Below are 18158 nucleotides of genomic sequence, written 5' to 3'. Positions count from 1 at the left end.
GCTGTTTTCGTAGTGGTTCTGCCGTGTGCAATGAGTGCTGTATCGTCTGCGTATTGTAATATGTAGGCAGTTTTGTTTATTGGAAAATAAATAATAAGAATATATTTTTTATAATTCAATAAACAGTTTCTCCACTTTCGCTCGGTACTGTATATGTAACGATGGGACGTATTTCGAATAAAATATTTTCTATAATTATTGCGCAGCCGAGTTATACTTTTTATTAAAAGATTCCGGTTTCATATTTACAGACCCGGTAACTCAGTGTAACGTTCCCTACAGTGAGTAGTTACTCATAAATTATATTCGCAAACAAATATGTGTGGCGTGGACTGTGAAGTCCCGCATGTTCGAAATAACTTATATTGGTACTGAATGGGGTTTTTAATAAAGAACCAGATCCCCTGACAGTGCGACAGGCGCTAATTTCGCATGGGACGTTAGTCGAGTGACTGCATGCGTTTAAATTTATGCCCCGTCGACACGCGCCCAAATTGTTTCCTCCTTACCAAGAAAACGACGCGCCAGGTTTTAATTTTGCTGTAATTGGACGGGACCGGGATATTTCCGAGGTCTTTTAATCTCCGTTTATTTTTTTGTGTCATGGTTCTTCTGGCGCACGTAACGCTCGGAACTTAATTAAAAACGATATACCAATTTCTGTATTTTGACGTCTTTATTTCCCACCAACATGATACCTTGCTGCTTTGATGTTCTGCTTTTAATAGACTACCCGTTGGGGCGAAGGAAAATATCATAATTCTCATTGTCCATTGAAAAAATAAATACGAGGGCCGTCTTTTGTCCGAGAGCAGGTGCGCCGAAAACGACGGTCGCCCAGGAGTACGTCGACGCTGTGCGCAGACTCATCGAGGAAGACCGATATGTGACAGGCCGCCTGATTGGGGCATCGCTGGGATTTCAACCGCAATTTTTTTTATTTACAGGGTGTCCCACAAGTGTTTCATTATATTTCAGTGGGTAATAGTACATTGAAAAATAATACGACTCCCTATATAAACCATATTCCAATAATGCTTCATTAAGAAGATACAGGGTGTTAAACTTTACTTAAAAAATTTAACTTTTATTGATATATTCAAAACCGTTTGAGATATGTAAGTGAAATTTGGCATGTTTTGAGAGTTAATGTAGACGCATTTATTTGTGCAAAAGGGCTATTTTTCGTTTCACCAGTGACGTGCGTACGGACACCTCTCAGCACATTTTTAAAGAAAAACATGGTGCTTTTTATCAAAATAAAAATTATTTTTAGAAGTTTAATTTCATTTAGAAGAGAAATGCTCACTTGACTCTTTTTCGTCCGACGCATCGTTTGCCAGTAAAAAATCAAATACCGTCTACATGCGCAAGTAGTATGCATATCCGCAAGTTTGACTAATAATAACAATTGACTTAAATCCATATAGCTACTCTCAAGTATTTGACGTATTATGATATGCGTCGTTATGACTACCCTACAAATTAATGTATTGTCATTAAGTAACAACTTTTTATAAATATTTTATTAAATGTATTATTTTTTTCAATTGTGTTAATTTGTTTAACTTAATAAATTAATTATAATGGCTCAATTTACAACAGCTGAACTTGCGGATATGCATCTTATTTACGGAATGGCAGGTTGCAGTGGAAGAAGAGCTTCGCGTTTGTATGGAGAAAAATTTCCAAGACGAGTCATTCCGCATGAAAGTATCTTTGTTAAGATTCATAGTCGTCTTAGAGAAACAGGCAAACAGGCGTTCAGGCCACCCATTTTCAGGGAGGACTGTTGAGCTTGAAGAAGCTGCTCTTCTACAAGTGGAGGTAAATCCTTCCACCAGTATCCGGGCTATTGCACATAATACGAATACTGCACGATCCACAATTTGGCGTATTCTACGCAAAGAACAACTTTTTCCATACCATCTTCAAAAAGTACAAACTTTAAGCCCAGAGGACTACCCATATCGACGACGTTTTTGCCTATGGTGGTTACAGAAGCATTTATGGCAACAGAATTTTGGTGGACAAGTTCTCTTTTCGGACGAGGCGTGCTTTACGCGAGAAGGCCTTTTTAATAGCCATAATAGTCATATATGGAAAATGGACAACCCTCGTGCTATTGCTTTTCGCAATAATCAACAGCAATTTTCCATAAACATTTGGGCCGGAATTTTAGGTGATAACATAATTGGTCCTTATCTGCTCCCACCTCGTCTAACTAGCCATATTTACGAACAATTTTTAAGAAATATTTTACCAGTGCTTTTGGAGGATGTGTCACTGAATGTTAGACAAAGAATGTGGTTTCAACACGATGGAGCACCTGCGCATTTTTCCCTGCTTGCTCGGCAACATCTTGATCAGGTTTTTTCTAATCACTGGATTGGCCGAGGCGGACCAGTAAATTGGCCGGCGCGATCCCCTGATCTAAAACCTCTGGATTTCTTTTTTTTGGGTCATGTAAAAAGTTTAGTATATGAAAGACCTATTGACAGTGAAGAGGAGTTGCTAGCAAGAGTGTTGGCTGCCTGCGCACAAATTCAAAACACACCTGGAATATTTCAACGTATCAGAGTATCAATGAACAGGCGAGCTCAATTATGTATTGAACAAAATGGCCACAAATTTGAACAATTTCTATAATGTTATAGCAAATAAATAATATTTAAAACAAACTTAATATTATTAAAACCATTTAGAGAATATCGTGCATATAGACGGTATTCAATTTTTTACTGGCAAACGATGCGTCGGACGAAAAAGAGTCAAGTGCGCATTTTTCTTCTAAATGAAATTAAGCTTCTAAAAATAATTTTTATTTTGATAAAAAGCAGTGGCGCACCATGTTTTTCTTTAAAAATGTGCTGAGAGGTGTCCGTATGCACGTCACTGGTGAAACGAAAAATAGCCCTTTTGCATAAATAAATGCGTCTACATTAACTCTCAAAACATGCCAAATTTCACTTACATATCTCAAACGGTTTTGATGATGATATCAATAAAAGTTAGATTTTTTAAGTAAAGTTTAACACCCTGTATCTTCTTAATGAAGCATTATTGGAATATTTTTTATATAGGGAGTCATATTATTTTTCAATGTACTATTACCCACTGAAATTTATCAGGTAATTTTCGAATCCCATCTCGGAAGAAAGATGGTGATTTTGATTGGATAAAATCTTCTATTGTTCGGTGGACTTCTTCGAGACATCGAAAGTGTGTGTCAACCAGGTGATGTTGTAATGCTCGAAAAAGGTAATCATCAGAAGGTGCAAGATCTGGTGAATGAGGGAGAACTTCCCAGCCTAACGCGGAGACAATGTCAATGGTGTCTTTTGCCGTATGTGGTCGCGCGTTGTCGTGCAACAAAACGACTTGCCTTGTTCCACTACCATTAAAAGGTCCTTTTTCCTCAATAGCATCCCTCAATTTTATTAATTGGTCTTGATAACGGTTAGCAGTAACAAAAGTTTCTCTTGGTTTAAGTGTCTCATAATAAATTACACCTTTGGAATCCCACCAAATGCTCAATAACAATTTTTTTCCGTGGATGTTCGGTTTTGCAGTACTTGCTGATGGTTCTCCCGGATATACCCACGATTTTTTTCTCTTAGGATCGTCCTGCAATATCCATTTTTCATCTCCAGTAGCAATTTTACTTAAAAAGTCTTTTTTTCTGGATCGCGTCAGTAGACACATTACAATTTCGCAGCGCCGATTTTTGTTTTCTGGGCCAAGACCATGATGTATCCAGTGACCTTCCTTTTGTATCCTTCCTAATTTTTTCAAACGTATCGAAATAGCTGGTTGAGCCTTTCCGAGTGCATCAGCAAGCTCTTTTTGTGTTTGGCAGGGATTTTCGTTGAGTAAGTTCTCCAACTCTTCATCGTTAACCTTTTTTGGTTGACCGGGGAGTATTTCATCTTCAAAATGATCAAAATTTCCATTCCGAAACTTTTGAAACCATTTTTTACACGTACTGTAAGATAGAGCATTCTCTCCCAAGGATTAACAAATCGTGTCTTGCGCTTCTGCAGCATTTTTTTTAAGTTGAAAATTGAAAAGACGAGAGTGCCTTAAGCGCTGCTTGTCAGATGACATTTGTAACGTTCTTCGTGGTTAGATTAATCAAATTAAGTGGTTTGATAGCTCACAGATGGCGCTTCAAAACGGACTATATAGTTAGAAAAAATTATAAATTCAAAGAGGCGTTTTAACCAATTTCATCTAAGGGCCGAGAATTAATTTATACACCTAATAGATTATGTTTATACCCCGTTAATATTTTTAAATAGGGATTCCCCAAAAAGCTGAACGCTTTCGCGTTACCCTTTTCGTTGTTAATTGTTAAAATTCGCATTATGCTAATTTTTGGATCATTATACGCTTTTTGTGTTATAGAACTTTTCGAATTATGAAAGTTCGAGTTATAGATAAGAAATAACATTGAAGGGGCGAGGCCCTATGATTTAATTTAAGTTGTAGGCGTTCAACTTATAGGAATTTCACTATATTTGTTATTAGATATTTATTACGTTAATATTTCTTCCTTCTGTGGCTTTTAAATAATTAGAAGTCTCAAACAACTTTTTATACAAAATTGGTTTAGAACGTGGCAACGTTGACATTTTTGAAAAAAGTGTTTCTGAAAAAACAAACATAGCGTCGGTGTCGCGACGCCGAATTTCGCTTTCCATATTTAATTTTTTTAACATTTATTTTGGCTTATGCCCTTTTATTTAATCTGGTGAAAAGATTACTTCGCAAAGCCCATCTGTTTTCGTATAAAATAGGTGGAGCGTCGAATTTGCATGACTGTACAGAGGGCCCCATTTTTCATGTTATGTTCTCAGTTTTCGTGAAGTATTGCGTTCTTTGTTGTGGCGAAACAACAAGGTAACGAAACGAATGAAGGTATAATAATATACGAATGTTAAAATTCATTGTCGCACCAGTCGAAGCTTGTGAAAGATGGGCAACTTATGCGATCACGAGCCTTAAGAATAATGCATATCACATTATACTCTCTATTGGACCACAGATGTGTATTTATAAAAATAACCTAAAACTATGACGTTCTTAGTAGAAGGAAATGTATTATACTTGAGTTGTTGAATATTCCCCGTCTCTCATCGTTTTCTGCGCATCGCATAAAAATTCAAATACAAGACGCCGATAGTGTATCCCTAGTAGTCTGTTGCAAATTATCCTAATCTGAGGAAACGTTGCATTCTGAAAAGACGCGAAAATTCCCTGTATTTTACATTTATTTCAGGAAGGACATACAATGACCTCAACCAATACCCCGTCTTCCCATGGGTCCTAACCAACTATGACGCCAAGGAGCTCGATCTCAGTGAACCCAGCAACTACCGAGATTTATCCAAGCCCGTAGGTGCCCTAAATCCCAGTCGAAAGGCATATTTTGAAGAACGGTATTCTACGTGGGAGCACGAAACAATCCAACCTTTTCACTATGGGACACATTATTCTACATCTGCCTTTGTTTACAACTGGCTCATACGACTGGTGAGGTTTTTGCATTTTTTTGTTGGTGACAATCTGAAATGTGTTTTATGTAGGAGCCTTTTACCACGATGTTCCTCGCACTTCAAGGAGGCAAGTTCGACTACCCGAACCGTCTCTTTTCATCCATCGCTTTGTCGTGGAAGAACTGCCAGAGGGACACTTCAGATGTCAAAGAATTAATTCCAGAATTTTATTTCCTACCTGAAATGTTTATGAATACCAATCGGTACCGCCTGGGTATAAACGAGGACGGTAGGCAGATAAGTGACGTAGAGCTGCCCCCGTGGGCAACATCTCCAGAAGAATTCGTACGAATCAATCGTATGGCATTAGAATCCGAATTTGTTTCTTGTCAACTCCACCAGTGGATCGATCTAATATTCGGGTATAAGCAGAGAGGACCTGAAGCAGTTAGGGCTACAAATTGCTTCTACTACTTGACGTATGAAGGCAGCGTTGATTTGGACGCGATTCAGGACAAGATCATGAAAGAGGCCGTTGAGAACCAAATTAGGAACTTTGGGCAGACGCCATCTCAATTACTGATGGAACCACATCCGCCAAGAAGTTCTGCGATGCACTTGGTGAGTTTTTTGGTACGCTCTTTTATAACACCTTATAATGGTATTTTTCAGTCTCCAATGATGTTCTCCGCAATTCCCGACGACGTTTGCATGACTATGAAGTTTCTGTCCAATAGTCCCATTGTTCATATATCAGCCAACACTTATCCCCAATTGCCCAATCCATCGGTGGTCACCATTTCAATGCATCAGCAATTTGCAGTGAACAAGTGGAACTCAGCTTACGCAGCTGTGGCACAGTCTCCTAGTTATGCGGATACTCCCAAAGATCAGACCGCGAATCTGCCGTTGGCTATGGACCCAGTTCTGTGTAAGTTGGAAAGTAAGCTATAATCTTCTTCTCTTCGATATATTTCGTAAATTTCGTATATTGTGTCCAGTTTAAGGAGGGTCAGTATAGGGCAACGGTAAGAGATAGATTTGATTAAATGGACAAAAAGTTGAGCCAATTTGTCGGCCGAAAATGTGGCACCTCCTAGAAACATGGGATGCGATATTTAGTCTTTTAGTCATGTAGAAAATAGGCAACTTTTTATATTATTTCGTGACGTTAATATTCAAAGTAGAGAAAAATTTAACATTAAATTTATTAAGATGATTAATTTTATCCGACGTTTCATGTTTAAGCAACCACAATTAATTTCTATTTTTTTTTTAATACGGACCTGATTTTTTTATAACAAATTTGAAAGGCTATTTTGGTTTTGAATCGAATCATATTTGTAGTACGGATCGCTTAGAATCGTCTACCATCTGAACTCAAGAGTAAAAGTCCTTTTCATCTTTCGACATTTTTGCTGGACACCATTGTCCGTTAAAAAATGAATGTTTTGGCCGATAAAAAAAATTGTCTCGCACGTTTCTTCTTTTATGAGTAAAAATTACAATGTTAAATGGAAATTTTCTAAATTAAAAAACGGAGTTCCAAATTGGCTTAGTACGCCGCTCTAGTAGCAAATTTTTAGAGCAAAATATGTTTAGAGAAACACTCATTGTTACAAAAATAGCAAAACTACTTTTCATTTAATGTAAATTCCTTATGGTAATAATTTTTTTTTTTAATTTATTTATACCATTTTCAGCCTTAACAAATAACAGCAACCAACAGAATCAACTTCAGCGGCGCAACTTAGGCGACAACTTCAGCCAGAACTTGAAGATCCGTTCGAATTGTTTTGTCACCACCGTCGATTCGAAGTTCTTGTTGGCTTGTGGCTTCTGGGACAACAGCTTCCGCGTGTTCTCCACTGAAAGTGCCAAAATCGTGCAAATCATATTCGGTCACTACGGAGTGGTGACTTGTCTTTCAAGATCCGAATGCAACATTACATCAGATTGTTACATCGCTTCTGGATCTGCAGATTGTACGGTGCTGCTATGGCATTGGAATGCACGAACGCAGACTATTGTGGGCGAAGGGGAAGTACCCACGCCCAGGGCTACTTTGACCGGTCATGAGCAGCCCGTCTCTAGTGTGGTCATATCAGCTGAGCTTGGATTAGTTGTTTCTGGGTCTCATAGTAAGTAGTATGTAATGCATAATTCATTTGATATGAGCGTGCGGTAATAGTCAATTTTCCACATCCCTCGATGAAATAAATGCTAACACACGCGTGTGTTAGGAAATGATGTTACGAACAAGTAAATCGACACCATTGTATTAATCAGTTAGGCAAAATATGCCCTTGCCAATAACTTAACTGCAACTGAAGTGTCTCAAAAACAGTTAAAAGATATTAATGTAATATATACAGAGTGGCCCAGTTTTATCCAACCAAGTTTAAAATTTAGATTCTACTAATCGAAGTAAACGAATTTTATTCTATAAATTTTAGTTCAATTCTCCAACAATTCCGAGACATATTTGTTTAAAAAATGTCTAATTCGTCCACGTTGCCATTCTTTTTGAGAAGTTGCGAAGAAGATTTTTTCTTATTTCAAATTACATAATTCTTTTGGTCAAAATAATTTAATGAGTGGAGCATAATAATAAAATTTCTTCAAATATGTATTTGCTTTATTGAAATTTTCGCCTCTAAAATAAAATCAGGATTCTTCTCAGTCTGCCTGAGAATTTTTTTTTACTTCAAAAACTGTTTATTATTTTGCAAATTCATTTCAAAATCAATAATTTTGGTTGTGATTCGATATTGATTGGTGTTGATTCTTTTCGAAAAAAAAACTAAATTCCGAAATCAAAATGCCATACGTGTACTCGAATGAAAAACATGCTGAGATGCATTTTTATTCCGGTCGTGATCGGGATGTCGCGAAAGAAGCCCCAAGGTTGTACATAACGGCATTTCATCAAACACGTCATCTCCATCCTGAAGCTTTTGTACCACTTCATAGCGTTCTTAGAGCAACAGGATCGTTTTATATTATGAGAGATCATCAACTTCCTGGTACACCTCAACGAGATACATTATTCGAAATCATTTCAACAATGATCCTCGTACAATTGTTGGACGAGCCTCTGTTGTATGAAACATTTTTCGGGAAATCTTTAGAGTAACTTTAAAAGGAGATTCTTTTCATATTTGCCGAGTGCAAGAAATTTTAGCTAGAGATTTTCAAAAAGCTTATTAGATTTCGCGAATGGTTTATTGATGATGTTCAACTTGATAGACAAATAATTTTGTGGACTGATGAAACCACATTCAATCAAAATGGTTTGTTGAATATGGGCAAGTGTGGTCACATGAAATTCCTTACCATACGAAAAAAGATCGCTTCGGCATTAATGTTTTGGTTTGGGCTCATTAACAATCGACTTGTAGGGTCATTTTTTCTGTGAAATCGGCTTGAAGGCGAATATTTTTTGCATTTCTTGCTAGAAGAGTTTCCCGTTCCTTTGGATGAATTGATGTTTAATGTAAAACAGCGTCACCAGTTTCAATTAGATGAATATCTTCCTCATCACAATCGACCCTTTTGAAACTGACTAAAACGACAATTATGCTGAGCGCCGGATCGAAAGAAGTGAACCTTTAATCTGGCCTGCTAAATTTCTAGACCTTACCCCACTCGACTGTTTTTTACGAGGAATTTTAAAACTTCTATTTTACAGAAATCCTCTTAGAACAAGAGAGGAGTTAATTGCTTCAATACTAGCTTCCTCTCTACTAATAACACAATTCCAGATAGCAGCTGCAACGCATTCGGTGATTCAAAGATGTGTAAGTTGCGTACATACATGGAAACGTGTTTGAAGCGAGTCCTCGGTAACTTAAAGTTCCACAAAGCGCGAAAGAAAAATATGAAAAACGACGAAAATGACGTCGAAAATTGTGTTTTTTGGAATGAGCAAAAGTCTCATTTGCAGCTTGTTCAAAACAATTTTAGCGTGGAGGCATTAGAAATTTGTTGAACATCAACATCTCGGAATTAATGAAAAATTGAACTAAAGTTTATGAAACTAAATTTGTGTACTTTAATTAATAGAATGAAAATTTTAAATGTGGCTAGATAAAACTGGGCCATCCTATACAATAATATTCAACAAAACAGTACGAAACATCAAAAGTATTGTCCAGTCGGTCATTGTGAAAGTAATTAACGCAGCAAAGTTCCTTGATAGACGCATGCGATTGCTGAATTTTTACCCACTCGTTTACGTTTAATAAACATCTTCAGATGGCCCTGTATTGGTGCACACGACTTTCGGAGATTTGCTGAGGTCCTTGGATCCCCCTAATGGATTCAACTCTCCCGAAAATATCGCCATGTCCCGCGAGGGAGTTATTGTAGTCAATTACGAGAAGGGAAATGTGGCTTCCTTCACTATCAACGGCAAACGATTACGACACGAGTCCCATAACGATAATCTTCAGGCAAGTGTGCCCTGAATATTTCTGTGAAACTAGGTAATACCTTCTAATTTGTATTCTAGTGCCTGCTTTTAAGCCGCGATGGAGAATACTTGATGACGGGAGGCGACAAAGGAATCGTTGAAGTTTGGCGAACCTTCAACTTGGCGTTGCTCTACGCATTCCCAGCTTGTGATAGTAGCATTAGGTCACTGGCGTTGTCACATGATCAAAAGTACGTTTTTAGTTATTTAGTACTCGTAGATTAGGACAATCAGCCTATACAGGCTTGGTTGTTAAGGGAAAAATCACTGAAACACTCTTTGATAGAGAAGAGGATGGCTTTTGGTGAAAAAGTTGTTTTCGAAATGCCCTGAAAACTATTCATTTAAAATTTTCATCTTCCTAAAGGGGTTGTTATGCCTCGTTTAAAAGATAATTTTATTGTCTACGTGATCGAGTTTTAATTTTTTATTTTTGCACGTCGATTATGTAGAAATTAAACAAAATCAAAAAATTTGTGATTTTAACTGTGAGGATACTATGTAATAAATACTGAAAATGTACAGTTAGACTCAAATCTATCATTAACAATGATATTTCTAACATTCCGTTTAAAATTAATAAACCCGCATTTTTTGGAGGACCAATTTATTAATATTTTCATCGACACTTAGTGGTTTTAGTACTTCGTAGTAACACATCACTACTTTGCAATTTATTCAATTTTCAGTTTGATTTAAATGGTTTATACGTTACAAAAGAAAATTAAAATTTTGAGTCTATATTAGGAAAACAATAATTTTACATGACCGACAGCTGGTGTTTTCAATTTAAAACCTTCTGGACAAAATGGTATGCCACTCATATGTATCTAAGTTGCTAATGAATTTCTATGCGCCTGATTTCATCCAAATTCAAAAAACACGAAGTTGACCGCTCAATGAAAGGTGGCGAATGCAAATTGCGATTCTCGGACATGTTCAAATAGCCCACAGAACATATGTATGATAGATTGTTAAGGGACCTGGTGTTTCAAAAAATACTGTTCACAGAATTTTGACAAAGTACAATTCCATCCTTATGATATAAAACTAGTACAGGAATAAAATGAGGATAATTTCAACCGCCCATTAGAATTCTGTGAATTCTTTAGTATCATGTTACATTCAAACAGACATTTGTTCTATAATATAATGCAATATTTTCTGATGAATATTCGTTCCATTTGAGTTAAGAAACATAACTGTCGTTACTAGGGTGATATCAATTTTCTTTTGTTCCGAGAGAACCGTACTCAACAACTTCAAAAATTGAACATTTGAACAAACATTTTGGGTGATCACATTGTTGGATCATTCCTGGAACCTGGAACAAGAATTAGTCGTTCAACAGAATGGAGCACCTCCACACTACACTATCGCTATCCGATAATTCCTAGTTGAAAAATTCCCTGGAAGGTGCATTGACAAAAGAGCTTTAAAGGAGTGGCCCACGAGACCTCTTCACTTTAGTCCCTCGAATTATTTTTTTATGAAGACATTTGAAGACTAAAATCTGTGATCCACAATCTCATGCTCTCAAGAAATTACGTGTCTGAATCGTCAAAGAGCGCAGGTAAATAACACCAGAAATGTTAGGCAATATGCGACGATATTTTTGGGATTTGGCTATACGTGTGGATGGTTGTCAGTGGAGGTCATTTTCAACATTTCTTACCCAAAATTAATGAAATATGAGTAAAAATGTTTGTAAAAATTAAATAAATTTTTTTAAATTATTTTAATTAATTTAATTTTTTTTTAATTTGTTTAATTTTTACAAAACCGACGCAGAAAAATTAAAAAAGCTACACCATGTAGAGAATAAAATTACCTTTCAAACGAGGTATAACATATCCCATTTTTGAATTGGAAAATCCAATTCAAAAATTTTAAGGGGGTGATTTCTAGAGGTAGAGTAATGACATTCCGAAAGCAACTTGTTCACAAAATACGTCCCCCTCCCTATTAAAGTTGGTGCATTTTAGCGATATTTTCTTTAACAAACAACCGAAAAGATAGTAAGGGTGGACACTTTTGCTTGGAATACACTTTAAAGTCCTTAAAACCGATATTAGAAACAAGATACGTGATCTGATGCGTTAAATGATCCATTACCTTCCGTAACGGTCCTAAACGACCTAAGCGAGATCTTTTCAGAAACTTCGAATGGTAGAAGTTAAAAAAAAAATTTATTAAGGAATATGAACAGGAAAAACAACTCAACGTATTTTTGTTGTCGAAGCGTTGGCAGTTTTACTCGAAATCAGTAACATCATAAGAATTTTGATGGACAGGATCAAGGGCAACTTTTAGATACAGCCGTAATACTTGACAAATGTTTGTCATATTAAGTTCATCTCGGAATTTAGTGATTTTCGAATAAACGGCCCCTTGAAGCTATATATGATGCGATGATAATTTTATGATAATGTGAATAGAAGAGTCAGGTTCGTATGTAAAATAACGAACGTGAGGATAAGAGAACGAGCGGAAATCTGAACAGATGGAAAATCATTTAAATGGTATATTGTACAAAATAAAATGCTATGATAAAACGATTTCAGTTTTTTGATATCTCTTTTCCAACAATCTCACTATCATCAAAACAAAATTTAACCAATTTTAATTTATTTCCGAAATTACTCCAAACACAATGTTCAATATAATTCTTCAAAACTCTTTCGATGTAATCGATTCTTCTTTTTCGATAACGACGATATCTGTGGAGCGAGATTGCCACTGGGACACCTTGTATACTGAAATTTTTGCATTTTTTTTCTTAGATTCCTGTTGGCCGGACTAGCGCTTGGGTCGATTGTGGTATTCCATATCGACTTCAACAGGTGGCATCACGAGTTCCAGCAAAGATATTGATGGAAACGCACTAGTAATGGTTACAAGAGGAGATTTTTCGTAAAGATGAATCAAATATTTTTATTGATTGACTATTGATGACATCCAGGTTATCGCTTGTTAACATTCCATATTTTTTGTTACCTACCGTTTCGCGGAATTGTTAAGAATTCGCGGGATAAATTAGGCTAATACATGGTAGTTGTACCATATGAATAACTAAGAAAGGCTGCTGACCGCATCTCCAAAACGATTTGTTGTTAAGGTTGTGGACAATTAATGTATGAACTAAATGGGCCGTAATTGATTAAAGTTTATTTAGATTCGATTCAACCGGATTTTTATTCCAATCCTGACTTAAAAACCAATATAACAACATATATGATATGTGTAAATCGCTACTTCTTATCTTAATTAAATTTCTCATATCCGATTTAATTCATGTAGATAGGGAAAGACGACTGTCAGTTAACAAGTAACTCTCGCAGATGTTTTTTAAAATGAAATTAAAGTTTAACCAATAGTTGAAGTAATAATATCTATTTGAACGACGTCCGCCATGAAGCACTTGAACTGATGGTTAACCTTGACTGCAAGTTACTTCCCATGCAGTTTAGCACGACATTTAAGTACCAACTACCAAAGTTTCCGATATGCGGCCAGATGCTTTTCCTTAATTTTTTTTTTGTGCAATGTCTTGTTAGTTTTATTCCATAGAGAATTGTTGCCTTTAATACTTATTTTGAGCGTCGTTAGAATATATTTTAGGTAATTTTCGTATTTTGAGTTATTACTACTTAAAATTGCTTTAATTGCTCTTATAACAGTATATTATTTAGGAAGTATCGTAAGGAGCACAGTCAAAATGAACAGAACGGTTTCACGAATGATGCTTACAACACGAAATACCGTCCTACATAATATGCTATGACCACGCTTATCAGGCATATCGCACAGGGTCATCCAACTATTTGGTGCAGTATTAAATATTTATATAAGTTTTTCGAACAGCTAAAAAATAACAGTAGTATTAACAAATATTTGGATGACTGCACTTATACCGTAAAACTCGTATTATGTAACTAGTATGTCGATTATGGAAAAACTGTAACCAGAAAAAACTAAAGATTTGGCACTAGTTACGAGTGGATTAAGGTAAATGTGGCCCCAGATGAATAAATTAATATTGATCAAAAATAGCATATTGCTGTCCGAAAAAGACGGATAAAGTGTAGGGACGCGTAAAGATACATTAAAACGTGGTTTGCAGAATTCTATCAGCCACACAGTATTTCCTAATCGCACTTGTACTTCTTGGCAGTTTTCGATGTTTTTTTGTAAAACTTTAGTTCTACGAACTTCACATTCACCCAGGCATTTGGCATTGGTTCTTTCAATGCGTAGCTACGTGGCTACGGTAAAAAAACACCAAAACTGTTTGTTGTTCATTCACCTCTACAAATTTCTTATCCATTTTTCAAATTTCGGTTTTTTTCTTCAAGCTGTTCACTCAGTTTAGAGGTTTCGAGCGTTTTAACGGTGATCACATTACCTTCAGCTTCATGACTAACAAAGCAGAATTGAAGCCATATTCCTCCATCGATACAAGGTAGTGAGCTGATTTCCAATAAACACTAGCAAATAGTGGGTAGAATTTTGTAATTCAAGACCAATTTAAGTTTCAAACAGGTTTAGATTTTTCCTTATTGATCTGAAATTAGTTGATTTGGAACATGTGAATCAAAGCCGTTTTGTCATCACCTGTGTCTTATAAACAGAAACGGCAAATCCTTTGCGGCTGTCGGAATATAAATAATTATTTGGAAAATTGGATTTATTTGGTTGCTTTTGTGCCAAACTGGTATGCCCTGATACATTTCATTATATTAAATCAGTTTTTTTTACAACCATTAAAGAAAGTAGAACTTTCCTTTCTCATTTGAGGAAATAATAGAAAACTTTTGCTCCCTAGAAAGTAAACACTTTTACACCTCACTTTATGTGAATTCCGTATACATGATTTTTCGCAAATCCCGTACAATCGACCTACTTTCCCCTGAGATGCTCGTTTGATCCATATTTTCTGGGACACCCAGTATTGTGCCAAATTTTCAGTTGTTCTAATTAGAGTATTTCCATAAACGATTGAGACAGCGCCACAACCTGTATAATGATCGATGGTTCGACTGAGTGGGGAAATATTGCTCATTCTTTATTTATTGTTGTTTCGCAATGATTTATTAATGTGCTAATTTAACGCAGACATTTCTATAAGGCCATTTTTCACCTAACTCAGCTCGAGCTGAGCGATCAAGCTGAATATAAAGTATTAATGCATTTTGTTTCCGTGGTCGCTTAGTTAGTATTATCATTTGCTGTAGTGATCGTAGTAAAAAAAAAAACAATTTCCCTTTTAAAATGTCCACATAAAAAATTATAAAACAAAATATGTAGGAATTATTGCTTTTAGTATTCGAAAGGCTCATTTAAGGAATAGCCTATACATACTTATTAATAATAAAGGAATAATTTTTAAATCTTAGTCGTTAAGGATTTTTACAGCTATTCAAACCAAAAGTCAATCAAAGTTGGTCTTTTTGTAAGTTCGAGCACGTTCGAGAGTAGATTTTGCTTCAGCTTATAGCACTTCTGTGCCAGCAATTGTTAATCCAATTTTGGCGCACTTTTTTGGACACCGTATGTTCGCCAGTAAGTTGTTGCCTCCACAAAACCCTTACTTTTACTTTTTTACCCACGTTCTCAATGATTCATCAGAATTGGTTTGGTATATATTTATAAGTATTTGATATTCTTAATGACTCTAACATTACCTATACTAACAACGCTCTATAAAAAGGTTTTTTAAGGATGAATCACATGGGCATAGGAGCCCTACTGCCTAAATATTCGAACGATCCATACTTTTTACTCAAAAGCTTATTTCTTAATGCCACTCCAAGATTTTTGAAAATTCACCTATATATTATTGTTGAATAATGTATTTTAAACCATTATGTGATAATGTTGATTATTTTTAATTTGTTTCAGCTGAAAACTTATAATTTAACACCTTAATGTTCGGGTAAGGTTATTTAAATCCAAAAAGTCTTTAAAGCACTAAATAAATTGAACTGTTTCAACTCACCACTAATTATTATTCTATAATTTTTAAAACCATTTGTGTATGTGTGATAAAATTGAGTTTTTGTGTCGCACAAGACAAAGAAATGGCTAAAAAATATGATTCTTCAACTTGCCTCCTGAAAATCTAACAAAATAAGAGATGATATTTGTGTGTTTTTTCCACCTACCATTAAAAGATAGGAAGAGGTGAGAAATAGAATTTAAATTAATTTAAAAATACTTATACACATGAATATTAACAATGCTGTTTGATAGTTTTCGATATTTGGTTTAATAAAAAGTCAATAATCACTGAATCGGATTTTTCAGGAAAAGTATGTTTTGTTCAACGTTAACGAACAAGAACAATGACTTTTTATTAACCGAAATATAGAAATTTGTCAATAATTTCGTTCAATCAAATGTAGGGGATTGGGTTTTAAGTAGGTAATTTTCAAATTTTAAATTATTAATAATAAGTAATGATAATATACAGGGGATAAGAGTTTTCCATCCAAATGAATGAATTTGAGGTACTGCTGTTGGAGATACCTACGTCTTTATATATTTCAAATACAAACGTATGTGTATCAAAGCAATGGGTTTTGCACCATCTAAACGCTTTGATGGATTAGAAATGTCACTTTTATTCGAAGTTTTTTGAAAATATATCACCTTTCATGTCTTAAAATTTCTTAGTAAATATCGTGTAGAATACAAAAAGTTATTTGCGCTTCAACTCTATGTAAATACCACGGTATATGCATTTTGTTCAAAGAAATTATTTTATATTCATTCAATGGTCATAGTTGAGTGACTTCAACTTAGCTTATATATATAAGTAAAGACGATGGGAACGACTTAATGGTTCCAAAAACGATTCTCGAACATCCGATGTATCCAGGGATTGGAACTGCCCACCGGATTCTAAAATATAACATTACTTAAATCCGATTCGAAATAAAAACATTCTTCAATATAATTAAACTCCCGTATATACCAAACTCTCGAACTTTCTTTTCATGATCTTTTCAGCGATGAAAGAAAATTTCTAAGTTTTAAGTAACCTTAAATTTTAATTATTAACACTGAGTGTAGGTCTAGTTATGATAGGATCACGACTGTAATTTTTTTACAAGTAATCGAGAAAACGCGGCGACTGAGTAAGTACCTCCACCCCAAGGACTAATTCTCTCATCAGCTTAAAGCAAAATGCTCCTTTAATTTCTTATCTTACTTCTATTAGCCTGAACTAACTTAAACGAATACGAACCAAATGTTAAGTAAGCAACTTGTACAGAGAGCTAAGAGTACGTGAAGTTCAAAAGAATTTAAGCTCAACCAAAATTTTTAACTCTGTAAGTTGCTTTAAAAATTTGTAAATATAATAGTACCTGCCCTACGTCTCCTTATGCAATACTCTATGATTTCCTAACTCGGTAGAAAACGCATTTAACTATCAAATCTGAACATAAATCCGTATAAGAAAGGGGTTACTATCTACGACTCGATATAAAGTAGCGATCACTGGTTTTCCCAGCTATGACTCGCTTGTTTCAATCCAGTTCCAGGTGATGTACTTTAATTTTATTCACTCCCTTTGACGCCAAAATATACCTTTCTCTTCATTAATGAATTTCGAACGTTAAAAATCATTTAATTATAAATCTGTTCGTAAAAGTTTTGTGGAAACAAAACAAACGTCTGTTTGAGTTGTTTATGTCGTGCAGGCGTGTATATACGGTGCTCATAAACATTCCCTCCAGCATTTGTATTATATACTGCAATCTGTCCAAAGAAATCAAACTTATAAACGTGTAAATAAGATAAGAAACGTCGTATCTCCTTTTTGTGGGACGATATAGGATATAGGCTTATAAGCAATGGGATATGTCTTAAAGCGTTTGACTTTATGCCTCCTGCACTGGACAAGTTAATTGAAAACCTCCTGGGTTAGAGCTGTTAGTCTGGTTTGTGACACTTGTAAATAGTTTCCTAATCAGTGTCACATTCGAGGCAAAATATTGCTCCCGTAGGAATTGTAAATTAACCGCACAGTGCAACTAGACGGTATTTTTTACCTACAATTCAAAATGTACTTAATTGTAAGATTACTGTATGTTTGATGTTAGCAATAACATTATGTTCATGGTTTGTATACACAATATCAATAAATGTGTTTTGTTCCTATTTGGTTGTTTTAATATAAA

The 18158-nt window shown here is 35.3% G+C and overlaps 1 protein-coding gene across 14 annotated transcripts in view; it reads left to right on the top strand.

Annotated features, from left to right (window-relative positions):
• rg (rugose) overlaps positions 1–18138 on the top strand; it is a 677097-nt gene extending 658959 nt beyond the window's left edge. For 9 of the 14 annotated variants that reach the window (XM_066297050.1, XM_066297048.1, XM_066297047.1 and 6 more), the window contains 7 exons: positions 5282–5535; positions 5589–6119; positions 6171–6441; positions 7202–7639; positions 9756–9952; positions 10012–10163; positions 12756–18138. In XM_066297050.1, the coding sequence (XP_066153147.1) occupies positions 5282–5535; positions 5589–6119; positions 6171–6441; positions 7202–7639; positions 9756–9952; positions 10012–10163; positions 12756–12846 (1934 nt within the window). In that variant the 3' untranslated portion in view covers positions 12847–18138. The remainder of the gene's footprint in view (positions 1–5281; positions 5536–5588; positions 6120–6170; positions 6442–7201; positions 7640–9755; positions 9953–10011; positions 10164–12755) is intronic. The other 5 variants (XM_066297056.1, XM_066297055.1, XM_066297054.1 and 2 more) reach the window with 1 other exon arrangement.
• The last annotated feature ends 20 nt before the right edge of the window (positions 18139–18158 follow it).

Source organism: Euwallacea fornicatus, chromosome 27 (assembly GCF_040115645.1).
Source record: "Euwallacea fornicatus isolate EFF26 chromosome 27, ASM4011564v1, whole genome shotgun sequence".
NCBI lineage: Eukaryota > Metazoa > Arthropoda > Insecta > Coleoptera > Curculionidae > Euwallacea > Euwallacea fornicatus.
The sequence above is the reverse complement of the archived record's forward strand: the minus strand, read 5'-3'. Positions and strand labels throughout refer to the sequence as shown.